The following is a 27,135-nucleotide window of genomic DNA, read 5'->3' as shown; positions in this document are numbered from 1 at the left end:
TGACTACATTAAGAGGGGGAATATGAATTTTCTTTTAAATTATCAATATCTATCTAAGTAATTTTAAATTTTATGAGAAAATGATAAATACCTATTTAAATGTATGATTGAATACATGGATTCTCAAAATTCTTTTAGAGCGTATATAAGCTACATAATCATTTGTGTGAAAAAGATAAGGTATAAATAAAGTAAAAAAATAAATAAGTTTGGGACACTGAGCATCAGAAGAGCCCTGGAGGTAAGAACAGGTGTGTGTACTTTCGGTACTGCCAAGAGTGTGTTTCTGAACAGGCTCTGAGTTCAGTGTTCTTGGGATTCTTAATTAAGACTTATCCTTTCCAATATCATTATGCTTTTGAAAATGTATGCTTCTGAAAAAGCATGAGTGATGGCCATTTAGTTATATTATGTTACCAAAGGAGTTCACAAGTCTTCATTAGTTTTCACCCAAAGTTGCATTTGATTTTCCCTAAGATAATAACAATTAGCTAACTTGTATTCAGTGTCTACTAATTTCCAGACCAGTGGTTCTCCTAAGAAATTGCTATAAATGCAAACTCTCGTACCCCCAACCTCTTGAACTGGAAACTCTGGGCATGGGTCCCAGCAAACCAGGTGATTCAGATGCATGCCAAAGAAGATAATATTTAATATTTACCTAACATCCTGGGCATGAGGCCCTGAACATCATAGGCATTTAATAAGCACATTAGCTGCTATTACTTTTTCAGTAAATAGTTCACTGTAGCTCCTTAAAAGAAATGTTCCAATTTATTTGAGATCCTTGGAAGAAATGGTTCTATGCATTCAATTATTTGTAGGATATAATGACTTCACATGTTTAAAATCAAACCCATTGTCTTCTACCCAAGACAGATTTTGTCTTCCAAATTCCCCATTTCTCCCAATGGAAAATACATAATGAAGCTCTCTTAACCAGAAACTTCACTGTTGGAAAACCCGTACTGATGATAGGTGCCCACAAGCCTGGACATACTTCTTCAGCCAGCTGCTTCAGAACATGCAATTCTCACCATCAAAGTCACTCTATTGAGCTAAGAAAGTGCATCCACAAATCTTAAGTTAAAGCTCACCATGCTCTTCTGAAGGAGACATTTATTAATGCAAAATCATATTAGGGATTTGGGGCAATTAGAACTCACTTAGTAGACCCTTGGTGTCTGGCATTATTAATTGCTGCTACTGCTTCTGCTGATAATGACAGTGAGGATGACAGGCATCTTTGTCTGGAAGGAGCTGAGCACAGCGGCCAGCACCTGGGACGTGAGGACGGCTGCACTTCCAGAGAAGCTGTGTCCCCCACAGACATCTGCCTTCACACTTAGCAAACCACCAGGAAGTTTGTCTCACAGAACAAAACATGAGTCGAGGAGATCCAGCAACTTTCCCAAGTTTACAGATCTGGGAGCAGCAGGGTAACTCCAAGATCAGACTCTGGGAACACCTGAGAGGCCACTCCCCACTTTGCCTTTACCTTGGGGAACTGTGGATGAAAACTGACTTCACCTACTTCGCAACTGGACCAGACATCAAGTCCAATCGATTGTCAAAGCCATTTTTCCTTTGAATTCCTCTCCATTCCCATTGCCCTCCCTCAAATTCTAGAGCCTACTACATACATTCTACTCTCATCTTAACTCGCACCCCTTCTTTCTGCTCATTTTGTCTTTGTAAAACACTATTTTCATCAGTTTGCAATTTTGCAGCGTGTTTTTATTTTTGTTTCACTGTCTTAGTGCAGAAGTAGATTGACTTCGCTGACCCTAAAAATCACTTAAATAACATGCAGATTCCTACACCCTGTTTCATCGGATTCTGCTTTAGGTGATCTGGGATGTGGTCCATGGATCTAAGGTGGTAGTGACAAGGTTCTCCTGGTCTAAAAACCATATTCTGAGAAACGTCTCCTGCCCAGAGCATTACATCCAGACTTGGTTCATCATCTAAGTTGCTCCAAATTTGGGGTTACCTTACCTGCCCACCCTTATATAATAGTAAATGTTGGAAGATTTTTTAGGATAAGCTAAGAAAATGAGCTTTTATATATATTTCAGAGGATACCAACTTGAACACAATCAAAATACCCAGAACCATGTAAATCTCAAAAGTATTTTTCCCCCTTTGAAGAGATAGCAAACAAGAAGCCAGAATGAGGAAAAAAGTACCAAAGCATGACTCCTGCAATATGAACGACTTCTCCATATAGAGGACCATGATTTTGCAACGAGACCTGGATTTGGAGGTATTATCTTTATAAAACTCTAAGGTCACTGTCAAAATAAAGTTGAAAATCTGAAGCAATAAATACCAAAACACAAGACCATCAATTAAAACAAATTTTTTTACAATGATATTCCCTTGAATGAGAACAACTGATAAATTTTAAATTGATCAAAAAAAGATAAATTTCTTTGAGTAAATATCCATACTATTTACTAATTGTAAATAGTGTGTGCTCAATAAATTGTGAATGGGTACATAATGCCGATACAGCAACTTATTTTTTTTAAGATTTTATTTATTTATTTGAGAGGGAGAGCAAGCACAGAGGAGTGAGAGGGCAGGTGAGAAGCAGGCTCCGTGCTGAGCAGGAGCCCCAGGTGCAGCTCATCCCAGGACCCTGAGATTGTGACCTGAGCCCATGGCAGTTGCTTAACCAACTGAGCCACCTGGATGCCCCTGAATTTATTCTCTCAACTAAAATCTGTAAATTGGATTCTGTGATGATATTCATTAAATCTCATTGAATAACTTTATAAGCTGGAATGCCTGGCTTCGGTGGAAGGACCAGGACACCAAATGCATGGCTCCCTAGGAAACAAACTGTGTTCAGGTTTTTCTTTTTATCACTTCCAGCAACTTAAGTTGCTCGGAAGGTTGGAGGGCCAGGCCCTGGGCTGAGCCTGTTAATGCACTAGCTTATGTCAGCCTCGCAGGGCCTAGTGAGTAGAGAGAGGTTACGAGATTTGCTCAGAGCCATGAAAAATGCAACACCTGGTGGAACCAAGATGCAAGGGCAGGTAAGGAGGACGGAAAGGGGCCCTATAAGGACATACTGGGAACAAAGTCTTTCCTGCCCTCAGATTGTTTAACGTGCACCCAGTTGCATCGCCAAGGGTACCAAGTTTTCCAGAAACAACACAGGACTTGGTGGTATCAAGCGGTTAATGGGAAGTCTCCCTCCCCTGCCCCTAAGTCCTTCCCGGAGCTTCTTCATTGATCTAAGTCTCCACTCCCACGGTTCCTGAGCTGACGACTTTGCAGGACCCTCCCAGTGTGGCCACAACAGAAGGGAACATGAGGCTGGGAAGGCCGGAGCAGGTGCAGCTTTTCCACAGGCAGCTCATTCCTCACGTTCCCCGCGTGGGGTGGGGACGGGCCGCTCGCAGTACTGTGGTCCTGACCCAGGGAAGCTCGGGGCATGTGGGCACCTCGGGAACTCATCGATTAGCCGGTCAGATGGTTGTTAACGGTGAGGAATGTTTGTTGTTTTTTAATTTCATGGAATCCATTGGGTTGCAATTCTAAGGGTCTGGCTTTGATTTGATTAGATTCGGGACTGCAACATAAGCATCAAAGTACCTGGAGGATGGATGGATGGATGGATGGATGGATGGATGGATGGATGGATGGATGGATTGATTGACCGTACCCTCAGGAGAGGGAGAAGCCGACTCCCCACTGAGCAGGGACCCCGATGTTGAGGCCTGAAACCAGGACCCCAGCCAAAGGCAGACCCTTAAGGGCCTGAGCCACGCAGGTGCCCCCACCTGGGGGTTCTTGGCAGATACCTGAGCCCCACCCCCAGGTTTCAGCTCCCTAGATCTGGCCGAGCCAACAATTAGCATTTCTAGCCAACCCCTGGGTGAAGCTCAGAGGGCTGGTCTGGGAGTCACTTATGATCCTTGCTGAACCGGATAATCCGCAGCAGGGTAGATCTCGGGGCGTTTCTCACCCTTCCTGAACTTAAGATTTTGGGAGCCTGGACATGAATCCGGTTTGAAGACGTGTCGGTGGCCTCCCTCGGGGGCCGCCTCCAGGGCTCAGCCCCCGCCGCCCCAGGTGCCCCGACGTCACGCGGTCCTCGGCACCCGGGTCTCCGCGACTCCGGGAAGGCGCGCGCGGCCCCCCCCCCCCCCCCCGCGCCTTGCGTTGGAGCAAGTAGGAGCGAGGGAGCGGCCGGCCGGGGCCTTCGGGGCGCTAGGGGGCGCCAGTCGCCCAGGAAAGGCTCGACCCGGGGCTCCCGGGGGTGCAGGCCCTCGGCACCAGCACCAGAAGCGGCCCCGATTCCTGGCAGTTTAGGTTCCCCAAGTAAATGAACCCCTATCTCGGAGGAAAGGGCTCCTACGGATCTACCTTGGACCAGAAAGATGCGGAGAAAAATGTCCTTGAACCTGGGCCTTGAGGCCAGCGCTCTGGGAAGGTCCCTCCAGGGCCTCAAGGACCAGCTGGGAGGGAGTTAAAAATGCAGAAGCTCAGGCCCCACGCCCCGGGCTTTGCGAATCCAAATCTGCATTGTAATAAGGTGCCCAGGTGATTGCAATGCACCTTACAACCTGAGGGGCAGCTGCTGCAGGGGACCCAGACCCCTCTGCTCTAACCTCAAATCACTTTAAAGCTTCATTCTCCCTCCCTGGTATCACCCCAGTCCCCCCTCCCCGGAAAGTCATAAAGTGGACCTTAAATTTCCACCTCTTTTGATCTGTTAGAGATACACGTTAAGATTTGCTTTTGAGTGGGAACACTTTTTTTTTTTTCAAGATTATTTATTCATGAGAGAGAGAGAGAGAGAGAGAGGCAGAGACACAGGCAGAGGGAGAAGCAGGCTCTATGCAGGGAGCCCCGACGTGGGATTCGATCCCAGGACTCCAGGACCAGGCCCTAAACCGCTGAGCCACCCAGGATCCCCGGGAAAGGCTTTGATTAAAAAAAATAATAATAAATAAAATTAAATAAATAAATAAATAATAAAATAAATAAAATAAAATAAATAATAAAATAAAATAAAATAAATATAAAATAAAATAAAATAAAATAAAGCAATTCTTCCCCCCCCCCCCCCCCCCCCCCGAGGCTCCATTGTGGGGTCATTAAAAATGCGATTGAAACGTGCTACTTAGTGGCAGGTGACAAATCATCCCCAGATAAAGAAATTTTTCTGACAGTCGAGGACTGGGGCTAATTGGCATCCAAATGTCTCATGTGTTCAGGCAGAAAAATCCAAAGACGGCCCTTCCCCTGCTCCTGCCTTGGTCAGACGTGACCCATTTCTGTTTCCTGGGGGCCACCTTCCTGGGGAAGCGGGCTTCCACCGAGCTCCTGCGGCTGTAGCCTCCTCCTGCGCACGAGCACTTACTGCTTTCCTCTTGAGCTAAATGTGACTTCAGCACTTCCCTCGCCTTAATGTGTTTTCCTAATTAGCTTTAACATTAAAACCAGCTGCTGCTGCAGTGTTTTTTTACTTTTATAAAGCATTAGAAGATTAATTGTCTCATTATGTGGAAACAGGAGGATATAAATTTAGGGGAGCTTTGTGTTCAACTTGGGCTGTAAATTGCAGCTCATTTTCTTTGCGTTTTTCCTGCCCTTTACATCTCGCATCACCGAAGGCTCTTTTGTTTCGGTCTCAGAGATGATGATTTCTTTGTTTCTCTAAAATGGGATTAGTTCAGCATCTAGACACTGGCCAGGGAGTCAAGACAAAAGCTAAGGCAGTGAAGGCTGCCTGTATAATCTGTGCTTGTCAGACCAGAGGAGGAGACTGGGAGCCAGAGGGACCTGGCTACGTTCCTGCAATAACCAGGCCTCGGCTCCAGGCAAGCTCTCTAACATCTCTGAGCGACTCATGTCATATGTCACATGGAGCCAACATCGGTTCTAGCTCCCTACCTGACTAGTGGCTGTCATGATGACATGAGATGATATATTGTATAATGTATTTTAAATGCTCTGTACACATAAGATATATGACTGTTGTTTAACTCTCCTTTTTCCTGCATATATAAAAATACAATTAATGGGGCAGCTCCAGTGGCTCAGCGGTTTAGCACCACCTTCAGTCCGGGGCCTGATCCTAGAGACCTGGGATCGAGTCCCATGTCGGGCCTCCTGCATGGAGCCTGCTTCTCCCTCTGCCTGTGTCTCTGCCTCTCTCTCTATGTCTCTCTCTCTCTCTCTCTCTGTGTGTGTCTCATGAATAAATGAAATCTTTTAAAAAAATACAAGTGATGATCTATCTTATCTTTTTATATACATATAAAAAAAAGACTATAAATGTGTGTGCTACTACCTACATATTGATCCTGGGAAATCAACACATAACCATACCGGTTAACATTTATTTACTTTTACTATATTCCAAATGCTTCATATATGGAATTAATGAAAGTATTTGAGGAGTTCTTATTATGCGTGTTGTTATATGCATTACTGATCTGGGAGATGCTGAACTGGTTGGTTGGTAAGACGTTTGAATGGTGTTAGGTTAAGGACATGACACACGTTCTTTCGTCTAGCCTCAGGGCAGCGCTCTTAGGTCAGTACCGTGGATTTATTTCCCCTATTTTACAGACGAACAAACTGAGACTTAGAGGAATTAAGGGATGGAAGTTTGGCTTTAATTCCGGTTTGGTAGCTAGAATTTCCATGATTTTTAATCCATCTGTTTTAGTACTACCTGCCCTCTGAGACTCAGCTCCTGATCTGTAAAAAGAATGATACGTGGAGCTTACATCCAGCTCCAAAATTCTGTGATTCTGCATCTTACCTTTACATGTCCCTCCCCCTCCACACCGTCCTGGAGAGTATATAGATTCCTAGACCTCGGAGTGAGGTACACATGGGCATGGAGTTCAGAGGAGCCAAAAATGAGGTCAGGTGGCATCCGAGGGTAGACACTTTTCTTCAAAATGTTTTATAACGTGTTGCGCATTTAAAACACAGTACGTAGGAGCTTTGTTGAGTGAACATGCGGGGTCCCTGTGTGGCACTCTATCACCTGCCACGTGCTGCCCAAGTGACTTTGGCAAGAGAGAAGAGGCTTCCACGTCTTTCAGAGTCATGAACTCCATGAGCTATTCTACTCCCTGACTATAAAATATGATCCTTACCATAGAGAATACGTCATTCTACATACCCTTAGACATGTTTTCGAAACATTTTTCCTTTTTAAATCACCACTCGCTAAAACAAAAAACAAAAAATTGAACACACTACTTCCATACTCTAACTATACGAAGGAAAATATTGAGCTGGTCTTAAGCAAATGTGTGATAATTATTGAAACATTTATTTATACATGTGCCTTTTTATTGTAATTGATTATATAATAATATATCAATAGAAAAATGGAGAAATTTGTTGTTAAAAAATTTTTTAAGTAATTCACTTGTGACATTGATCTTTCCTGCTTTCAGTGTTACCAAAATAATTGTAATGATTTCAGAGTATATCATTTGTTTTTCTTTCTGAAGGATCTCCAGTGCCAATGGGTATAGATGTCCAGGTTGAAAGTATTGACAGCATTTCAGAGGTTAACATGGTAAGTTTCTCTATCAGATATTGGTCTTTTCCTGAAAGTATAGAGAATAGTATCAAAATCACTGGTGTTTTCATAAACCATTTTAATTATGTATGTTACTACTATGTATTTTTCCTACTTTGCTTCATAGAGTTGAAGTTGCTTTGCTCTCCTTTCACTCCTGTCTGCTTGAAATTTAGATTTTATATATTACTTTTATAATATGCAAATACTACAATTAAAATGTAAAAGAAAGAAATGTAAAAAAGAAAGAAAAAACAAGGTAGGGAATCTCTTAAGGAAACTGGGCCTAGAAAATATAAATCAATTGAATTGTAAGATCAAATTATCTTTATATGTATTTATATATATATATATACTTAATTAATATTTTTATTTATAGGGATTCCTCCAACTAGTCATTGCCATCTAAATGCTGACTGAATGAAAAATTATAAGACTTGTAAAAATTCCAGCAAATTCTAAACAAAATTTTCTATGACTTGTTATATCTTGTTTCCATTTTCAGCTACTGTTTTTCTAGTCCTTATCATTATCAAATTCAATATTTATTTCAAGTTTAAATATGAAACTTCCTTCATTTGAACCGCCCTACTCCCAAAGGGAATAGCACCAAGAGTACTCACTACTCAAAAATGCCTTGTTTAGAACATTTTGGCTCTTCCTTGACCAAAACCAGCTTCTACTGACATTTTCTTGAGCCTGTTGTACTCCAGGAACAAGTATTCATTTCCTTTATCCTGGTGTAACCTCTAAGTTATCCCTGAATGACCCTGTCTGCATCTAAAGTTCTCATGGTCTCCACCCCTCTGCCCCTAAAACCAGAATTCACCCTTCTTACCTGAATAAGGGTGAGTATCAGCTAAAACTGCACTGGGTTCTCCATGCCCAAGGTGAAAATGTGTTCTAATTATCAGTGACCCCCAGTGTTGGCTTCTTTTGCTTCTCATTTATCATCTTCCCACCCCGAATTCACTTTCAATTCCTTGAAGTTTTACCCCACTCTTTGTCTCAACCTGCTGTGCATCCTGCTCTCTCATGATAGTGCCCACTAGTCGTGATTTTGCAGTATCACTGGAATGTATAAATGTATAAACTATTGTAAACTAATGTCTGCACTTGTCTTCATAAGCTCGGTGGTGACCTTCAGATCAGACTGAGCACCTGATTCTAAATATATGCTGACTAAAGCAATCCCTGCAGTAACCCACACAACTCCCTGAAGTGTTATGGGAATGAATGAATCATTCTGTTTATTTGCCCTCACCCTAATTCAAAACCACTCATGGCTGATGCTCCCAGACTAACCAAGAGCAATAATACAAAGTACCTCTATTCTGAACCTTAAAAAAAAAAACCAAACTAGCTCATCATTAACTGCTGACTTATTTGTAGTTCATTGAGATTTGTTTTTTGCTTGTATAATAAATGTCAAGTTCTGTCACATGTGCTACTTCAAGAATAATCTGAGTATTGTTGGGAAATAAATGATAGGAAGGAGTAAACAGTTGTAAAAGGTGAAACACATCATCATCATCCACACCCACTGACTTGGACATAGCTAGGGGAGTTTTTGTTCAAACAAAATATTAAATGTAGTATCTGAGAGCCAGACAAAGCTCAAAGTATTGACTGACCTAATTTTTTTTCTGCTAAAATAATGTTAATAGAGTCCTTACCATCCTTATCTCTTTATAATTGGGTTACACACTAATAAATAATTCAGTTCCCTGAGCCATACTGGATCAGAAGCTCAGGGTATTAGCTTCTGGGGAATGTGCCATTTTAACAAATTCATGGCTGAGTCTTTTGCACAGTAGAATTTGAGAACTTCTTGGTATTCTTTTTGTCTCTCAAGCTGAGGAAAATCATCTTCTCAGGATCTCTGACAGCATGCTTTCTACTAACAGCTCTAAGAAATACTATATCTGTTTTTGTGGGACCATAATTTATTCAACTTGGAGAAGGGGCTTTTTTAAACAAAAATAATACAAATTTATGGATGCAGAATCCATTATAAAAGTGAACATTTATTTACAATGAAATGAAAAAACTAAGTGAAAATAAAATACTGGGCCATGTAGTTCCAAGTCCTTTTCTTCTGAGATCTCTTTAGGTGACTTATCAGTGCTTAGGTAGAAATGTTTCCCAGTTTTAATCTGGCTTCCCTTTCCCAACTTGAATTCTCTATGGTTCGTAGAAACTCAACATCCACCAGACTCCAGGTGAAGGAGAGGTTCTGCAAGTCAAGCTCACTGGCTTCATCCTAAATCTACCTGAAAATACAATATAAGCCATTCACATTATAGGTCATTAACACCCATGCCCATCAGTTTAGGACGAATGGTATTAATTGGTCATCCTGAACCATATTCCTACTGGCTTTGACTTGTCTCTTTTTCTCTCTGCCTAGGACTTTACAATGATTTTTTTTTATCTCAGACATTACTGGAAAGATGAGAGGCTCTCCTTTCCTAGCACAACAAACAAAAGCATGACCTTTGATCGTAGATTGATCAAAAAGATTTGGGTGCCTGACATCTTTTTTGTCCATTCCAAAAGATCCTTCATTCATGATAAAAAACTGTGGAGAACATCATGCTGCATGTATACCCTAATGGAAACAGTCCTCTTCACTCTCAGGTCAGAAGGGCTGTGGACCATCATTGGCTTCCCTATAACCAGGGAGGTCTACACCAAAGCTAGTGGATCTCACTACTGGCTAAGCTCACAATATTACTTACTGTCTGTTTAGTGATGCTGAAGATTGGGACAAACACAGAAAATGTGATTTTTTTTCCTTGTTCTAACTTCCAGATTTTAAAAAATAGTTCTCTATCTATCTACTCAACACATCATTGGGGATTGATAGAAAATAAGGTTGGCCAGAGCAGAGTTGAATTATGGAAATCCCTAAAAGTCTGGCCCACAATTTTATAGGTGCATAAAATTGCTTTTCTTTTTTACTAACTGCACATTGACAAGCAATCTCGGAATCTTGGATTAACTAAATAGTGTTCTTAATTATCTCCTTCATTTTTCACAAGAAAGTATAGTCATCATTCAAATTACCACTAATTTGTTTACTCCCTTTTCACTTCTTTAATTCAAAATATTTTTTTCTGACACTATGCTATAACAGCCCTCCATCTTTCACATACCATATGTTCTTTTAGCCTAATGCATCCTGTACATACTGCATGGCTTATCATTGGTAATTCTAAAGATGCTTAGTAAATCAGGTTTAGTTCATTTTTTTTAATGTCTTAGAAATCCCAGAAAGACTCTGTAGTAAGACTGAAAAAAAAAAAAAAAAAAAAGGGTCCCCAAATGATATCCATTGTCCTAGTCCTTGGATCATGTGAAAGTCACTTCATTTGGCCTTAAAAAGAAAAAAAAAAAAAAAAAGATCTTTGCAGATGTGATTAAGTTAAGGATCCTGGGATAAGCAAATTATTCTGGATCAGTTGGTTGGGACCTAAATGCAATCAATCATAAGAATCCTGGTTAGAGAAAGGCAATGTGACCATTAAGACAGAGATTGGAATGATAGAGCCACCAGCACAGGAATGCTAACAACTGCCGGAAGCTGTAAGAGGCAAGGATTGACTTTTCCCCTAGAGCTTCTGGAGGGAACAGGGCCTTTCTGCCACCTTGATTTCAGTGCAGTGATACTAATTTCAGGCTTCTGGGCTCCAGAACTGTGAGAGAATAAATTTGTGTTGTTTTAAGACACCAAGTTTGTGATAATTTGTTACAGTGGCAATAGTAAATTAACACAGATTCTTTTTGTTCATTAAAAAACACCTTGCTCACTTTAGCACAAAGGTGATAGGGTCATATTTGCTGTCAATGTTTCTTAAAAATATAATGAAAGTACAACTTTCGATAGAACTTTTAAGTCAGGAGCAACATGGGATTCTGGTAAGTACTGGAGTCGGGCCTCACGAGGAATCAGAAGCAGCATCTGGCCAAGGAATCAACTTCTTAAACCTTTTAACTTTTAAAAACTAATTCTTTTGATGAAAGAATTAATTCAGTAGATTGTCCTTACCCTGCACATTCCAAGGAAGCATTTCTGGCTCCTTGGAGATAATCTCTAATCCCTCGAAATATCCTGCCTGATAAGAGGATCTTTGTTGACCTTGAGGCTTGGGCCACACCAGATAATCCATGCTAACAATGAGATTTATGGAGCAGGCTTTGAGTTACCTGGTATCAGCTTGACCTCTGGAGGGGCTAGAGACCAAAGTCGGCTAGACCTATGTGACCACCTCTTAGTTAATCATTTGGACCTCAAGGCTCACGTACCTTCCCTCGTTGGCAGTACTCCATGCATGTGGCCATTTGTCACTGTCTATTAGACACAACAGCTGGAAACTTGCTCCTGGCTCCTACTGGCCTCTACCCTCTGTGCCTTTTCCATCGCTGATTTTCATCTGTGTCCTTTCGTGGCAGTAAGCCATAACTCTCAGCGTAACCACTTTGATGAGTCCTAGCAAATCATGGAAACTGAGGGTGTGGTTGGGAAATCCCCAAACACAGAAAGACTCAAAATTGTTGTCCACACAGCTCTTCTAGCTGACACCAGAGTCAGTCTAAGCCCGGAGCCAGGTTATCCAGTTCTAGGATTGGTTCTGACTCCGTCTACAAACAAAGATGTTCTCTTTGACCAAACTCTGCTAGGCTCCTCTGAACTTTCTTCTCACCTAGACCCTGACTTTTGAGCTTCTGTTTTTATCTCTGCTAAGTGCCTTTAGCCAGAATCCTCCGTCTTCAATATCTGATCACCCTCCAAACTGATCGTATTCCTCATCCTCCACCACCCCAGGTGATGTCTGACCACAGTGTCCCACCTTCAGCAAGAATCCTGTTAGGTCCTTTTAGCCAGATTCCCCCTCCGCTCCCCCTGCCCTGTGATGTCTCCTCTGAGTAATGTAGCCTGCTCCTTGGCTATAAATTCCCACATTTCCTTGTTGTATTTGGAGTTGAGCCCTCCCCTCTCTCCCTTGTTAATAAACCAAATTATAGTAGTCCCCCTCAATAAAATCTTCCTTACTATTCTTTAACAAGTGCCATAAATAGTTTTTTCTTTACCACCTCTTAGGTAACCACTTTGATTGCTAATTTATACCTATGAAGGAGGTAGATTCAAAGACTTCAGAGGTCCCTTCTGTGCACATCTATTTTATGAGAATCTTTTAAAAATATAGTACAGTACTGTGAATACATTTTCTCTTATGACTTTCTTAATAACATTTTCTTTTTTCTAGCTTTGTTGTAAGAACACAGTATAAAATACATCTAAAATATGTGGTAATTGACTTTATAGTGTCGGTAGGCTTCTGGTCAACAGTAGGCTCTTAATAGTTAAGTTTTCGGGGAGTCAAAATTTACACGGGATTTTCAACTCACAGAGATTGGACCTCCAACCCATGCATTGTTCAAAGATCACCTGTGCCGGGGATATGCCAAAATGACTATGTTTTGTGACACAAAATCATCCACATACCTCCCTGGCTTGGCGTTTTGCTGCATGACTATTGACAGTAGAATTCAACCCGTGGAAGATAAAATGGTTCTAGTTCTCTGATTAACTTGGGGGCACCACGGGTAGGAGCAGCTGTTGCCTTTGTTTTGTGCAAACTTGCTCAGGGGCCTTTTATAACCCTCTGATCTGTGGTGTGGGTACCAGAGTTTCTGCTTTGAGGCAGGATCATAGTATAGCAGCCTCTGCCTAAAGCCAGAAAAATCTAGGAGGATATAAAATTTGAAAAAACAATCCTCATCAGTATGCAAGCCTTAATGGCACCTGAATTATGCATTGTGCACATAAATCTATAACTGAAAATGCTCCAGGCCTTCTCCTCACTCCTGGAAAGCGAATTTTCCCAGGTAAACTTGCTTTGTGAGAGGAACCTTTACCCGTCGGTTTTTATTACCACCATCCCAGCCCTTTATGACTAGACACCTAACTTTGGATCTTCCAAAAAGCAGAAAATATTTAAATCTATTTCAAAGTCCTCTCCCTTTGAAGTATGTTTTTCTGAAGATATCAGAGCCAAAAAATATAGAGGGCACCAACTAGGAAACCATGAGATCAGAAACGATCTTTAGAGCTGGAATGCACGCATTCACCCTGTGTCTTCAGAAAACCACCCACCTTCCTGGGTTTGCTTCCTTAATCGTTATGTCCACAGAGGATGGGAATGCCTGCTTTGCCTTCTTCTTGAAAGGCACACAAAACGGGCGCCCCAGTCAAGGAGCTTCAATATTGCATGTTTACTTGGCCATATGGTGAAACGATCTGCAGTTTTTGTTTTCTCTCTCCTGTTACAGGATAACTGCTTCAGCCACGTGCTTTATGGATTTCAGCAGGTTTCCTCTTGACACTCAGAACGAGGACACTCTTGACACTTGTTCCCTTGAACTGGAAAGCTGTAAGTCTTACTTCCTGATGGAGTGAGCACTCTTGATCTGAACATGCCGTCACATACCTGCATGAAAACAAGCACGTTCTTAATGAGCATTTAAAAATCTTGATATAAGTTAAACATATTAATTCAAAATTGTAATTTTTTTAAACCAAGGATGATGGCAGATTGTCTCTCAAAAGAGAACACCCAAGGAAAGAATGTTTTCATGAGTACACATTCTGCACTTTCTGCACTGCTTATAAAGAAACAAACTCCCCAAAGGGGTATATTCTTGCTGATTTATGAACGTGGACTGACACACTCCCCAAATTTGGAAAGCTCTAGAATTCATGTTCCCATATAAGTCACCATCTTCCATGAAATGTGCTCGGGTTCCCCAGAAAAAGGCAGCTCTAGACCTAGACCCTCTAATCAAAGCCCTGCCAGAGGGCTCCTGAGCCAGCCCTTGTCAGTCGCTTGGGCCCCTCGATTGTTTTTGATATGACCCCTTAAAAGCTGATGGCAGGTTTTTATAATGCGGCCTATATGCTGGGAATTTCAGTGGCTGTTGCTCATCAAATCCATTAGAAAATTTCTATAGCATTCTTCGATTTCAGAAGATAATTCCTTATGAGCTCGGCTCATTTCAGCATTTCCTCCCAGAGACCTACAAGACTGAGGGGGCCCGAAGACCTGGGGTCAGGCCTGTGACTTGGAACAGGCAGTGGTTTGATGATCCTCGGTGCTCGCGGGGCAGGGAGCAGCTCTGTGGAGAATTCATCATATGGGCACACGAAAGGCCACCATACTATGCCAGAAATTAGAGTCTGATTTTTGGAGATTATTTTTTCTTTTGGTAGGTATGGGGATCAACAGCCTCGTGGCAAATGTTTTGCAGTATCCGATATATTCGTGTCATCGGACCAGGCACCGGGGACGCAGAGCTCCATAAATCGTGGTCGTAGAGCTCCTGGAGCTCACAAGAGCTTGTTCTCATGCCAAGAACCTTGCTGTCTTGCTTCAGACGCCTACAGTGAAGAGGATCTAATGCTGTACTGGAAACATGGAAACAAGTCCCTAAATACTGGTGAGCGTATTTCCCTTCATTGAGGAGTTCACTGCATCCAGTGGATTTGCTTTCTACAGCAGCACAGGTGCGTTATCCTATGTGGACAATTCATCAGCACTTACTGAGCACCTACTGTTTGCAGAGCACCACAGCAGGTGAAGAGACCGGAATCCCAACAAGGGTCCTGTTTGGCCAATACCCACTTCCCTCCTTTACAGGCCACCTCCTCCACCTGCCCAGCATGGGACTTCGCCCCCTCATGCAGTCACTTGCAGGTGAACACCCTTCTCCCACACCTGGCCCCTGCAGTCTACGCTTAACACAGCAGACAGAGCCTTCTTTGAAAAGACAAAGACCACAATTCTTTCCTGCTTAAAACCCTCCATGGTGTTTCCACCACACTAACAACAAAACTCAAGCTTCTCAAATGGCCTACAAGGCCCACATGACCTACCTCTCTGATCTCTCCCTTCTTGCCTGTCCTCAAACACACCAATCTCCTTCTACCCACAGGGCTTCTGCTTTGGCCTGTTCCTCCGTCCACCTGGAATGATTTTCCCCAAGTTTTCTCATGACCAGCTCCCTCCTTCTGTTCAGGGCATTGTTCAAATATGATCTCAAAGAGTGCTTTCTTAACGCTCATGTCTAAACCAGGCCTCCTTCCTCACCAATCCCTGCCTGTTTGTCTTCACAGCACTTAACACTACCTGAAATAGTCTCTAGTTGACTGCTTTATTGTCTGAGGGTCTGACTAGAAAGAGTCCAAGAAATCTGTCTGCCTCGTTCACCATTTCTTCCCCGGCCCCTGAAACAGGCTCCGCACATGACAGATGCCCAGGAAACACCGCTGTGCTTGCTTGGGCAGCACGTATACTCAGTAGGCATTGCTGGGTGAATCAGTCAGAAAAGCAGAAAATCCACTCAATATCCGGCCTGTACTGCAGACTCTTTACTCTGACAGACGTTTTCTTGTTTGGCAACATAGAATAGTATCCACAGCGCTTTTTAAATTATACTTGATCCCTGTTGATTAAAGCTCCACGTAGCTTCCTCTTCCCTGGTTATTAGCACTCTGCGTCATTTCTGGAAGAATCCATATAAAAATGCCATTTTAGGTTTTCGAAGCCGTAAGGAGCCTGGACAGTGTGTGCTGCCCCTGGGTTTCAGAGCCACCCTGCCTCAAATGCTTTTACCTACTGACTTTTCTCCCTGGACGTGCTCTACTCTGCCCTTTCACTCTGGAGTTATCAGGTTGTAAATAAACACCCTGAATCACTAAGAGAGAAGACAAAATTTACATCACAGCGAAGCTAAAGGACTTTCTAGAACCAACAGTTATTTAGCTGTTTAGATCCAGAACAAATACTCTCTTTAACTTATTTGTCTATTTTGCTTGGGATTCAGCAGATAATGCTACTAACTGTAGTAACGCTTATGGCCTTTTCTGATTATATAAGTAACACATATTATTGGTTTTAATCATTGATATACCTCTGGCACATAGTATAGATGCTCAATAGGTAATTGCTGAATGAGTGAATAAAAGGCACATAATTTGAAAAAAAATTCAGAGAAGTTTAAAGAAAAAGCCTTTGTCATCCCACCTCATAGATATAAACTTATTATTTTTATATATTTTGTTCTCCTTTTTCCTTTCTCTCTAATCTTTCTCTATATAAGTAAACAGAGTTTACCCTTGAACAACATGACTTTGAACTGCACTTATATGCAAATTTTTTCAATAAATACAGTATGGCACTGCACATGTATTTTCTCTCTCTTCTGGATTTTTTTAACATTTTCTTTTTCCTAGTTTACTTTATTGTAAGAATACAGTATATAATACATATAACATACAAAACATGTCTAAATCAACTGTTGGATTTAGTGAGACTTCCAAACAGCAGTAGGCTGCTAGTAGTTAGGCTTGGAGGGACTAGAAATTTCTGGGCAGATATTCAAGTGCACCAGGGCCAGCAGTCCTGACCCCTACATTGTTCAAGAGTTAACTGTGTGAGTATGTTTCTGTCAGGATTTGTAATGCTCTGAATCCTAAATTTAATTATTATTTAAACAAGAGTGGATGCAATGAGCAATAGTACATGTCGAAGTATAATTTACAGCTATTTTCATTTTACTGTTATGATGGAATAAATTTGGCACATGATAGATTATGAATAAGTCTTTGCAATGTCTGAAGCTATTACAGTGTCATATATATGAAGCATAGAAATCTAAGGATGTTGTTTCCTGCACAGAATACATACTGCATGTATAATAATGGCAGTGACGTTTCTTCAGATTTTGAAGCACAAGTATCCTTTAGTATACACTCAGCTATACTCTTAAAAGGAAAAGGTTAAATTTCATTTCCAAATTCTTACTTCTCCAACATGCCATTCCATTGGCTTCACTGCCTTGTTATTTGTCATTGTCAGACTTATTAAGCCGTACCAGTCAGGTCCAACACTAGTTGATTTTTTCTTCTTCTGGTAATGTTTTAAAGTCTGTCTAAAACCACACAAAATACTTGCATTGAAGAACTTTCTGCTCCAAAAGATGCTTTTAAGTGTTTTAAAACCCACTAAAAATTCCTAACATTCCAGTATGGTTACATTTTTAAGAAAAAAAACATTTTGATTTCTCAGAAAAATGAAAAAAGAAAAGAATTAGGTTTACATATACATGGTTTGCATAGAATGATAGAGAATTATCTATAGTAAATTTAAAATTTTTAAAATCATGTTACAGGAGAATATATATGATCTCATATTTGTTATTTTAAGAAGGACTTATATATATGGTTTTTTAATGTCTAAGAAGATTAACAATTGATACTTCTAAGAATTGAGTATAGATTGGGGATATTTTCAACACTTCTGTATTTTTTAACTGTTTTAATGCATATATTTTTTTTTTTTTTTTTTTTTATTTTTTATTTATTTTTTTTTTTTTTTATAATGCATATATTTTTAATAAGAAAAATTAAAACGGGCTTTAAGACTATAAAAAAAATAAGACTATAAAAATATTAGAGTAAAGAATTTTGGAAATTGTAGCCAAATATCACCTTTCTAAAAAGATTTTCTTTATTTATTTGAGAGATAGTAGGGGAGAGGGCAGAGGGAGAGGAAGAGATTCTTAAGCAGATTCCACACTGAGCACAGACCTCAACGCGGGCCTGAGATCACAACCTGAGCCAAAACCAAGAGACAGACATTTAACCGACTGCATTGCCCAGGCACCCCCAAATATCAAGTTATTAATCATATCTGGGTTTATTCAACAATTCTTAGGTTTCAGAAAGCTCATCAGTTAGAAATTTATTTTAGCTCAAAAATATAATCCTGGCTCACCTTATCCATGAGTTATTAAATATGATCTCCCAAGACCTAAACCCAAGTGTTTTTCTCAGATTAGTATCCTGTTTAAACACATTAGCTTCATCAGAAATAATCTGCTTATTTTTTGTCTTCATTCCAATGATTATAACAATCACCATAACCTCTGTATAGCCAAATCAGCTCTACCGAAGGAAAAAAAAAAAAAAAAAAAAAAAAACTACTGGCTCTGGTTAGAGGATCCAGAAGTATAGTTATAATTATATAACTTTAGTGTCCCCCTCGATAGCTGAACCATCAGGTCCTGACTTTTTCCCCTTGGCATCATCTTTACCTCTCCCTGGCAATATTAACAAGCTAGTGAGGGCCTCTGCCCTCTCATGCCTTTCAGTGTCCCTCACAATCATGCACTGTAAATTTACAAAGGGAAAAAAATGACTTCTGTCCCTAAAGAATGCATTGATAATTACTCTTTATTGGAGCATAATGTAGTGGTTAAAGTACAAGTTTTGGAGACAGATTGCATGAGTTCAAATCTTGGCCCTACCATTTACCAGAAATGTGGGCAAGTTGCTTAATCTCCTCAAGCTTCAATGTCTTCATCTTTAACTTGGTTTATAACACTTCCCACCTCCTAGGGTTGTGAGGATACATGATTTAATATATTTAAATAATTTAGAATACTGTCTACCATAAATAACTTTGAATATTGTCTGCCATGTGTTAAGTGTTCAGGAAATATTAGCTTGTAGCTAGCATCACTATTTTCATCAACAACATCATCTTTTTTTTTAAATGATTTTATTTATTCATGAGAGACACACAGAGAGAGAGAGAGGCAGAGACATAGGCAGAGGGAGAAAGCAGGCTCCACGCAGGGATCTCAATGTGGGACTTGATCCTGGGACTCCAGGATCACACCCTGGGCCGAAGGCAGGTGTTCAACCGCTGAGCCACCCAGGCATCCCAACAACATTGTCTTGATCCTTTAAACACTGAATGAGGCCTTTAGTATCACAGGCCATTGAAGGTAACAGTCTCCAGGTACAAAACCTCCTGGAACCTTGTCTTGGGACTGACTCTTGAATCACTTCCCCTCTTGCATTTTCCTGACTGCCAACTCTCCAGCTCTCTTTTCTCTTTCATAAACTCCCCATCTTTCTACCATGTAACAAACTGGTAGAAGCTGATGGGCCCTTCCATCCAGAATGTGGTTCAAATGTCAAAATTGATGATGCCACAAGGTAGCAAAAGGGTTTTATAAAGAGATTTATTACACACATAATGAAGTTTTCTAGAGGAGCAGGGTTGGCTCCTAAGTAGGTCTGAAAATGGCTTGAGAAAACAGGGAGGGGTGACTGGCTTGGGGGTTTGTGGTGGTTAGGTGGGGACTAGAGGGAGGACTCCCCTGCATGGTTTGAATTTCCCGTGGGTCCCCAAAGAGGGAGCACCAGGCTTTCTTATTACCTTGCCCAGATGTGGGACAGAAGGGGAAGGAAGAATGTGGCTTGGGTGCTGTTAGAAGTCAAATATCAAAAGTGGAGCCAGATGCTTTATCATGCTATCCAAGGGTTCCACATCTTTCCAAGGCAGCACCACCTTTCCTGGTGGTGGAGAGATCTCTTCCTGGCCTACAGCCTCAACCACGATACTCTCCCTATCCTCTCATGCCCTGAAGAGCCACACAGCAGAGCAGCATGCCTCTCTCACTTGCCAAAGACAAAGTTGTTATTCAGAAAATTAGGAGTCAAGAAAGGACCTTCTGACCAAAATTTAGTTCAGAGTTAAAACCATATAACTAACTGCCTTTCTTTATGAAGTTCTTCCGCAGATTTTCTTTATCTCTTTTAATCTCACAGTAAATCTATAAAGTTATACCGTCAGAGAAGCTGTTATTCCACTCTGCAGCTATAATCCAAATTTTCAGCTGCCTGCAATAATGAAGTAGGACTGCAACATGGATAATACAAGACAATGAGTAGCCCAAAAAATAATGTATATTCTGACTTTAGTATGCACTATGCAATGTGTCTTTTATTTCCCTGGGGAATGAAATTGTTTGATATTCCTGAAACACATATGATGGTGAAAGAGAACCTCAGAACAGATGGGGACGAGAAGGTCATGAGCGTGTAAATGAGGATAGAGTACTAAGAGCAGACCTGCCATTTCAGGGTGGGTCTGCTAGGTTTATGTTTTAGGCCGAATGCCTGAATATTGACCTGATCCATCTAATAAATGTGCCATCTTGAGTTTCCTAAGAAATTACTACTGACACCAGTAGTAAACACTCTAAACACTTTTGCAATGCTTATAGTTTTGTTTTGAAATTTTTAACCTATAGTCCCTTCTCTTTTGGCTTTCAACTTTCTTGCAGCCAATGTGAAAAGGGAAACCTGAACAAAATTGTGTGTATGTGACTGCAATTGTTGCTTCTGATCAGCGTGAATTGATCAATATTACCAGTGTGCGCTTATATAATTCCAGCCAGAAGCAAAGAAACATCATCATTTGGTTACTCTTTTTTTTTCAGAATTATTATAGATAAATTAATGGTACCCACCAGACTTTGAATAATACAAACACTTTACAAATATTTCTTTCACCCACTCCCTTGATGAATCCCTCGCTGTCTGGATTCCAACTTGGAATCCAATGACTCAGTAGCTACTGTGAATCTTTTCCTTCAGATAAAACGTTCCCTTTCATTTGTTATAGCTAATAAATGATTTATTGGCTATTGCACCTGGTCATTAGTCATGTATTGAAGATTTGCCCACTTGCAGAAACAATGCAAACCCAATATATTTTGGAGAAAGGTCTTTAAAGGCCATTCCACAAAATATAATTACCATTCATTCCTAAACAGCAGCTATGAAATTTAAGGGAAATCTTTGAATCACATAAGGAAACAGACCACAGGTCTGTTAGTTCAACAAACATTGATGGAGCGCCAGGCCCAGGCCCTGCCCTCCTCCTGGGTAAACAAGGGTGAGCGTGTTCAGTTCCATGTTCCCTTAGAGCTTAGAGTTTAAAGAGGCAGGTCATTTCATTAAGTGTGATGCTTTCATGAGGAAGCCTATTCTAAGGAAAACTCTGGCTTTTTCTCATAGGTTGGTACAACAGGCTTTTCATCAACTTTGTGCTAAGGAGGCATATTTTCTTCTTCATGCTACAAACCTATTTCCCAGCTATGCTGATGGTAATGCTTTCATGGATTTCATTTTGGACTGACCAGGGAGCTATTCCTGCAAGAGTTTCCCTGGGTAAGTCTTTCTGCACATTTGTGAAATGTCACTAAAGGAGAAAGTTCAAAAAGGTAAATAAAGAAGGGTGATAAGTGGAAAGGGAAAGACTCATGGTTTAGTAGGTAGTTAGAGACATGCACTCAGGTTACGACATTTATTTTGACAACCTCAGGGGCAAATTGTAATTGGACTCTTCCCTTGGGAACTGAGTCTTTAGATATGAAGCCTGTACCAGCTGGCCAAAAGCTGAATAATAAGGAGAAATTATGAAATTATGAAGCATAAACAGCTTCACTTTACAAACCTGTCTCCTCACTTGCAGGAAAACCTCACCATCCCTTGCCCAAACCACTTCACTTTGCGTGACAAACCTTTGCATCATAGAAAAAAGAACCTTCGAACTAATTCACATTTTACTGCTGGTATCTTAATACATTACTCCTTGGGACGGGGGCAGAGCTATCGAGAAATCAGGGCTTAACCTAAACACCAAAATCAAAACAACCACCGTGAAATTTCAGTTACTGTGGTACTTTAGTTGGCAAGAGATTTCATGGAGGGAGGCGTTGCCAGCTTCGGTAAGTCGTCGCTCAGGTGTGATTATCCACTCCGTGTAGCGTGCTACGTGCCACTGTCACATACTGACTTATGGGAACCATTTCAGACCCACTTAGCAGTGACTGAGTTCTTACAAAGCGGAAGATGCCCAGCTAAGCACTTGGATGACGTGTTACTTCATGAGACCAAGAGTCGATCCCACTTGCCTTCTCGGCTGGTTCAGAGCCGAGCTCCCTCATTTCAGCTGATTTTGTTCTTCGACCTGTCATGCTCTACCCAGACAGAAGATTGTGAGAAGTGCTTCACGATCATTGTAATGATCACACAATTCATTCCAGAAAGGGTGATTCCTAAGCTAATGTTCACAAATTCTATGCACACTTCAAAAGATCATTTGAAAGACATAAATTGTCATCGATATTAATAATTGGCTCACCTCTTTTCCCTATTAAAAGCTTCACTCTACAAGCATGTAAGGCTTGACTGTCTTCATGGAAAAAATACCATCTGAATGAGTAAATTATTGTGGCTGTGACTTCACATCAGAGCAGTCGTTCCCCGACCTCAGTACGGCAGTGGGGCAGGGTAGAGCTGAACAGGGGATGACAAGCACATTTCCAGCCCTTGAGACGGAAAGATGTTCAGTATCCAAAAGTGCATGAACATGATTTTCAGTCAGATTCCTGAAGCTGACTGCTCAACTCTTACACTTTGACAATGACAAGTCATAAAAGCTGGTTCCAGGGCAGGCTGGGCAGAACGGAGAACACTAGAATGCATGTAAGTCACCCCTGAAATTCTGTGCCTCTTGCATCTACATGTGATCCCTAGGGGTTGGGGAATCTGCTATGCAGAATTATGTAAAATAATATAAAAATCAGAAATGTCCCTCCCCCCTCTTAATAAAGGGAACTGTAGTATTCCTGTATCACTGCTATCTTTCCTAACACCCTTAAGTTTTTGCAAAGATATCCTGTGTTCTGAGGGCGCCTGGGTGGCTCAGTGTCAGACTCTTGATTTTAGCTCAGGTCATGATCTCAGGGTCGTGAGACTGAGCCTTGCATCAGGCTCTGCACTGGGCCTGGAGCCTCCTTAAGATTCTCTGTCTCCCTCCTTCCTTCCCCCACAGCACACTCTCTCCCTTTCTCCTAAGAATAAAACAAAACAAAACAAAACAAAATAGATATTTTGCACTCTGCTTTACTGGCAGTTTCCAAATCCTGGGCTACCCGGTTCTCCTGAAGAGCCTTCTGACTACTTGTCTATCCCGTTTGCCTTTTCTCGGTCATTCTCCCTCTGTCAGACTCTCTGAAGTATTTGACACTATTTAGCATCCTCTCCAAATTCAGAACCAAGCGTAGTGGTCGAGATCCCAGCCTCCTCTTCCTCATCTGCAAAATGAGATGATTGATACAGCCTTCTAAGGTCACTGCATGAGATGAATAGGAGCATTCATGTCAACTGCCTGGGCTGGTGCCTGGCTACAGCCCAGTGTTTGATAAAACTAAACAAACAGGGACGCCTGGGTGGCTCAGCAGTTGAGCATCTGCCTTGGGCCCGGGGTGTGATCCTGGGGTCCCAAGATTGGGTCCCGCATCCGGCTCTCTGTATGGAGCCTGCTTCTCCCTCTGCCTGTGTCTCTGCCTCTCTCCCTCTGTGTCTCTCATGAGTAAATAAATAAAATCTAAAAAAAAAAAAAAAAAAAAAACCTAAACAAACAATAAATTTGTTTGCAATTCTCTGTACTAGTTTGGGTTTTCTCCTCTTAGAGACTTTTCTTTCATTTTTCTTCCTATTTTGTCTTCCTTCTATTCCTTCAGTCTGGATAACTCCCACTCAAGGTTTTGCTTCCTTTTGATTCTCTCATCAAATGGAGCAAGGCTTTTGTTCCTGACTGTTGTCTCTATGAAAGTAAATCCCGAATCTAAGTCCTTATCTCACATCTTTCTCTCAAGTTCCAGATAGTATTCCCGCTGCCTGCTGGACTTCATCTCTAGGTACTGCAGGCACTCTGCATGTTCAAAACCCAATAGACTACTATACCCTCTCCGTCATCTCTGCCTGAACCCCAATTATTCTCTTGGCTTTTCTTGTTCTTTTAAGGGCCCCCAGTGTGTTGAATCTTTCATATTTGGATCCTCAATTTCCTTCTTCATCTTTGGCACTCATTCTTAGGTTCTTACGACCCATTTACATCTTAAAAATTATGAGGGACCCCAGAGAGTTTTTGTTTTTGTGGGTTATACCTATCATTATTATCCATGTTGGATATTAAACCAAATTTTTAAATATATGTATATCCATCCACTTAAAAAAGAGTGATAATAAACTCATTATAAGTTGATGTATTTTATGAAAAATAACTTTTTTATTTTTCTTTTTTTAAGTAATTTTTTAAAATGTATTCATGAGACACAGAGAGAGAGAGAGAGAGAGAGAGAGAAGTAGGCTCCATGCAGGGAGCCTGATGTGGGGACTCCATCCTGGGTCTCGAGGATCACGCCCTGGGCTGAAGGCGGCACTAAACCACTGAGCCACCCAGGCTGCCCCAAAATAACTTCTTTCTAAAACAAAAACATTAAGAAGAAGAGTGGCAGTGTTGCACATTTTTGCAGACCTTTGATATCTGGCCTTCTGAAGGCCAGCTGGATTCTCATTTCTGCTTATTCATTCAATCTGTTGTAATAAGTTTTAGTAGAAATATAGGAAGAAAACTGGCCTCGCTCAGATATGTGGTTGGAGAAAAGAGCCATATTTCAATAGTGTTTTCAGATAATTGTGCATAGTCTTCCTTCACATTGCACCAAAAACTCAGCAAATGACAGTTTCTTAAAGGTTAGTTACAATGTGCAATCTGAAACCATATCAATGAATTCTTCCTACTCTACTAGATTAAAATGCATTGATCTGTCTTGCATTTTGACTAATTTTTTTACCCACGCATCAATCATTTGAAAAATACTGGTGCACTGAGCTATACAGATCTTGTCAACATTCATGTAATTCACTATACAGTATCAAAAAAAAAATAATGTTTGGGGCACCTGGGTGGCCCAGTTTGTTAAGCATCTCTTGATTTTGGCTCAGGTGGTGATCTCAAGGGTGTGGAATCGAGCCCTGCATTGGGCTCTGTGCTCAGTGGGGATTGGAATCCAAGGTGTCTCTTGAGAGTTGCCAGATGGGGATCCCTGAGTGGCGCAGCGGTTTAGCGCCTGCCTTTGGCCCAGGGTGCGATCCTGGAGACCCAAGATCGAATCCCACATCGGGCTCCCAGTGCATGGAGCCTGCTTCTCCCTCTGCCTGTGTCTCTGCCTCTCTCTCTCTCTGTGACTATCATAAATAAATTTAAAAAAATTAAAAAAAAAAAGAGAGTTGCCAGATGAAATACAGGCCATTTAGTTGAATTTAAGTTTTAGATAAACATCAAATAGTGTTTTAGTATAAATATATCCTAAATACTGCATGGGATATACATATACTAAAACATTTACTTATTGTTTCTCTGATATTCAGACATAACTGAGTGTCGTATATTTTTATTTGCTGAATCTTCAACCATACTCCTGCCCCCAGATGGTTGCCCTAAGCTTTAACCAATTTGAATATTCAGCATTCTCAACAGCCACTCGTCCTAACTGCTTATCTTCTCCACAGTACTTCTGTACCTTTGTTCTTGTTCTCACTCTACCTACAGCGCCCTCTCCTCCTCTACTTCTCTGTCAGAGCTTGGCCATTTCTCAATGACCACAAGCTTTTTTTTAAATTTTTTTTTAATTTTTATTTATTTATGATAGTCACACAGAGAGAGAGAGGCAGAGACACAGGCAGAGGGAGAAGCAGGCTCCATGCACCGGGAGCCCGATGTGGGATTCGATCCCGGGTCTCCAGGATCGCGCCCTGGGCCAAAGGCAGGCGCCAAACCGCTGTGCCACCCAGGGATCCCCGACCATAAGCTTTTACTAATGGCTCCAGGCAGACAGTCTCTCCTATATTTGAGCCACATGGTGCTTCATCTCTTCTACCTTACTTCCTCTATTTTGTAGTAGCTATGGGGTGCCTTGGCAGCTTATCTGGTCTCTTCTATTAGAATGTGAGTTCCTTAAGGACAAAGATCATTACTACCCCCCTTTTTTGTTCCTGTGGTAACTACACAGTACCTACTTCACATATTTTGTGCTCAGTACATGGTTGTTAAATTGCCAATGTTTAACCCACCATGTTTTTAATGACCATATTTTAGTTACTAACTGAAAACAATGATGATTCATTGCTGGCTAAGACCTTTCCACATTTGGATTCATTTGCTAATTAAGGATGAATCATTTGCTGGTTAGGATCCTTTCACATTTGTCATGTTTCAAATGAAAGACAACAGAGGCTGAACAGCATGGAAGTATCGATTGCGACTAGGCAATTTCCATAACACATAATAGCTACCATCACTTGGAATGTGGGATGGGTTAAAAATACTAATCTATCTTTCCATTTGGTTTGGTGTGGAGAGGAAGTAAGACTATTCCTAAGCTGTTCAAGGGTATCCTTACCCTCATAGGAGGGTGAATAGTATTATACTTTCATCTCTTCCTTCTATGTCCCTCCTTTCCTTGCCTCCATCTTTCTCATTTGACTCCTCTTCATGGGGTGTGCCATTCATGTACAACATTTTAAGTCATGGGGTCATGGCAGAGAAAGACAACTCAAGTTTTCAGGCATGTAGTCACTCCTAAAGAAAAATGTCTCCTAACAGAGGATATGACACATAACTGAAAAAGTAAGTACTTAAGACCAATGCATTTAACCACCATAGAAGTTACCAGAACTTCTAGGCACTGGACTCTGGCATCACCTTCATGGGATAATGGTAGTTGGTTTCTGGCCACAGAGTAGTAGTGTTTGGATATCCAGCCTACCTTTCTTTCCCTCACATTACTTAATATTT

General features: G+C 41.1%; 1 protein-coding gene across 1 annotated transcript; it reads left to right on the top strand.

The window, feature by feature from the left end:
• Positions 1–1,233: 1,233 nt before the first annotated feature.
• Positions 1,234–23,603, top strand: GABRR3 (gamma-aminobutyric acid type A receptor rho3 subunit). Its single transcript, XM_038583249.1, is given in 10 exon segments — positions 1,234–1,439; positions 2,199–2,266; positions 7,497–7,564; positions 9,978–10,142; positions 10,145–10,190; positions 13,879–14,004; positions 15,005–15,083; positions 15,085–15,134; positions 21,504–21,656; positions 23,500–23,603. Coding segments are annotated over 10 exon segments (1,065 nt in total).
• Positions 23,604–27,135: the final 3,532 nt, after the last annotated feature.

The sequence above is a fragment of the Canis lupus genome, chromosome 33 (genome assembly GCF_011100685.1).
Source record: "Canis lupus familiaris isolate Mischka breed German Shepherd chromosome 33, alternate assembly UU_Cfam_GSD_1.0, whole genome shotgun sequence".
Classification (NCBI taxonomy): domain Eukaryota; kingdom Metazoa; phylum Chordata; class Mammalia; order Carnivora; family Canidae; genus Canis; species Canis lupus.
Note: the sequence above shows the minus strand (reverse complement) of the source record. Positions and strands in the feature narration are given on the sequence as shown.